The sequence below is a fragment of the Triticum dicoccoides genome, chromosome 2B (assembly GCF_002162155.2).
Source record: "Triticum dicoccoides isolate Atlit2015 ecotype Zavitan chromosome 2B, WEW_v2.0, whole genome shotgun sequence".
Classification (NCBI taxonomy): Eukaryota; Viridiplantae; Streptophyta; class Magnoliopsida; order Poales; family Poaceae; genus Triticum; species Triticum dicoccoides.
This window is the reverse complement of record NC_041383.1, coordinates 10,499,061-10,502,139: the sequence shown is the minus strand read 5'-3', so window position 1 is coordinate 10,502,139 and position 3,079 is coordinate 10,499,061. Positions and strand designations below refer to the sequence as shown.

The following is a 3,079-nucleotide window of genomic DNA, read 5'->3' as shown; positions in this document are numbered from 1 at the left end:
GTATCCTAAACTTGAAGAAAACACAATAAGATGAATGTTTGGATATAAAAGACTAAAAAGAACTATGCTTAAATTGGTTGACTTTGTTCTTGAATCACTTCTGTTGTCTGAATTCTGAAGCATAAAATCAGTGCCACGAAAGATTAATTTGAGAAAAATTTAACGCACCATTTCTTTGAATCTGCTTGCAGTTATCCACTCTGGTTTGGTTATTTCTTATTTACTATCTTCTGCTCTTTGGACTTTTTACTGTGTATGCATATATGTAGGGTTAGAGCCTGTTTGGTTGGTATGCTAACCATGCCATACCACAAGTTAGGCATGGCCAAGTTAGTTGCCTGTTTGGTTACTAAGGCACACTTGTGGCAAGATTCCTTTGTGAATCCTTATACTTTACCTTGTTTTCTTGCATGTCTTGTGTTGTTTCTCTTGGAATAAATGTTAGTTGCTCAAATGATATAACCTTGTCCTCTATGCCTTGTGGTTTCAGAGCAACAAGAACAGTTACGGGTTCTTCATGAGAAGTTCAAGGAGGAGGTTAATCAGCAGTTGCTTGGTTGCAAGAACTCTCTCGAGGAATTTGAAGCCTATCATGCAGAACTTAAGGGAGTAGCTGAGAAGCAAAGTAAGTTTTAACTTAAGACATTACACTTGCGGAATGCAAATGAAATACTTACTCGCCACACTATTTATTACAAACTGATGCTCTGCATGGACTCCCAAAAATGTGGAATCATGTTAACCTTTGTCAAAATAGAGCCTTATGAAGTATCACCATTGGAGCATTTTGATTATAGATTGCAAGCTTTATGTCATATAACTGATCCAGGCGCATAAGATTCCAACATTGTTTCATGCATGAAGTTTGTTGCTGAATAATGTGGTTAAATTGCATGTTCTTTTTAATTGAAAAGAATGATTGCCCAATCTCCATTGGCACACGATTAGAAGAAAGTCATCAGTGAAGTTTTTTTTAAATTTAAGTAATTATAGTTTTAGCTCACTGTTATCATTGTTAAGAGGCAAATGGAATGAATCATCATACAGCAGCCACTAGAAGAAATATGTTTAAATGCCTTGTTTCTGTCTAACCGTTTGGCCTTACCTGAATTGCCACTGAACCATGGTTTTGTTGTATGATTGCATCAACAGAAGCATCACACAAGAAGCTCCTCCAACAAGCCGAGAGCAGAGTTGGTTCTCAGCTCAACGACGCCGAAATCAAAATCGCGAAGGTTCAGAAGGTAAACAAACACCATTCCCCCAGGGAGGGATGCTGTATCGATCAGCTGCTAACCTTTTCCCATGAAAATGGTTTCGCAGAGAGCCCGGAAGAAGATGAATGGCCTGAAACACGTGCTCAAGGAGCTCATCACCGACACCGCAGATTGATCAATCTCACCTGCTCTACAGAAGTCGATAGATAAGGCGAAACCTGTAGGGTATATATAGAAGGATGATGCCGGTACGCATATGGGGTTCCTTTGCTTAAAGTTACACTTTGAAGAACTATGCCAAGTAGTAGGAGGCTATCCGTAGTTCCATAGCATACCGTTTCACCATCTCTACCGTTTTGCGTCGGTGAATCGCTAACTTAACCATGCCATGCCGTGTTTCTTTCAATGAATTGTGTCCTGGTATCGTTTCTTGTTTCCAGACCGAGTAATGTAACGATCAAGTACAAAGTCGCAAATGCTTAAGTTAGATTTGCTGCCATGTGAATGCGATGGTTTAAATCAAGTGTACTCATCTGGTGACATATTTGATGTCTTTCTGCCAATGTCGCTTTTCTTTGAGCTTCTGTGCATGGGATTTGGATAAGAGGAAATTAGAGGCAAATGTATATGTCTGGCCCTACTCAAAGAAGGTTAGACATCTTTGATCCTTCTAGCCGTTATTATTCCTTTTTTTTTTGGAATAGCTTGGATGCAATGAGATATATATACCTGCGGGAGATAGTTTCTCTATCGGCCTATGTCTCCCCAACGACAAGTTTTGTGATTTCTGTTTCCTGCAAGCTATAAACCGGAATATGCAACACACATAGTGTGTACCGTGCCTGCTTACCAATATATATATTTTTTTCTGAGTTTCTTTTTGCGGGATAAACCTCCATTAATTCATCTGTCATGGATGTGCGGAGAACACCAAAAGTAACCAATATGACAACCAGGTCGGTGGACCACCTAACAATGACTAGATGCACTGAAAGGAGCTGAAGGCGCCCTGCCGTCATCGTCTCTTCCTTGCTGGAGCTGTGCAAATGTTGTCGTAGTAAACAATCGGGGACTTGATCTCTCGCATGCCATTGTTTAAGTTAAATATTGGTGAAGAACACCTAATGATGTGGACCAACCTCCTTGTGTTAGGAAGTGCTCAGTGTGTCCAAGAACTCCGTCTAGTCCATCTAGGGTGAATTGATGGTACTACCTTTTCATCGCTTGCACAGTGGTGGGTAATCACGGTTCAAGGTTGACCGGTCAACGTTACCCTGTCAACCATAGACCTTTTGAAGAAAAAATTATAGATCAGTTTTTTTTCAAATTTGAGATAAAGTTTGTGTGTTTTATGAAAAAGTCTTTTAATTCAAATAAAGTTCAAGGATTTTGAAAAAATATCACAAACTTCAAAAAAGTTCATCGAATTTGAAATTTTTTCACAAATCAGAAAAAATAAATCATCGATTTTGAAAGAAGACTTCACAAATTTGATAAAACTTCATCAATTTTTAAAAAGTTCATAAAAAATTTTCAAAAAAATTGCCAAATTTTTTTAAAAAAACGTTCATTGATTAAAAAAATCTCGAATTTGGAAAAAATTTCATTAATTTTGAAGAAAATGTGTGCGGAAATGGAAAAAGCTCATCAATTTTGAAAAAAGTTTACGCATTTTAAACAAAAAATAAAATTAGAAACAAGAACAAGAAAAAAAAGAAAAAAAATGAATTCCACGAACTGAAGAAGGAATGAAGAAAAAAAAAAGAAGTACGTGTACACATGCGTTGAGATGTCCTAGTGGTTGATGTGCTTCTCTCGGAACAAACAGATCTCGGTTTTGATCTTGTCAGCCGCGCGCACCC

General features: G+C 37.9%; 1 protein-coding gene across 1 annotated transcript in view; it reads left to right on the top strand.

Moving 5' to 3' along the window:
- LOC119361732 (meiosis-specific protein PAIR3-like) overlaps window positions 1-1,774 on the top strand; it is a 7,256-nt gene extending 5,482 nt beyond the window's left edge. Inside the window, exons 9-11 of the mRNA XM_037626861.1 lie at window positions 491-625; window positions 1,153-1,244; window positions 1,324-1,774. Of these exons, the coding sequence (XP_037482758.1) occupies window positions 491-625; window positions 1,153-1,244; window positions 1,324-1,392 (296 nt within the window). The 3' untranslated portion in view covers window positions 1,393-1,774. The remainder of the gene's footprint in view (window positions 1-490; window positions 626-1,152; window positions 1,245-1,323) is intronic.
- The last annotated feature ends 1,305 nt before the right edge of the window (window positions 1,775-3,079 follow it).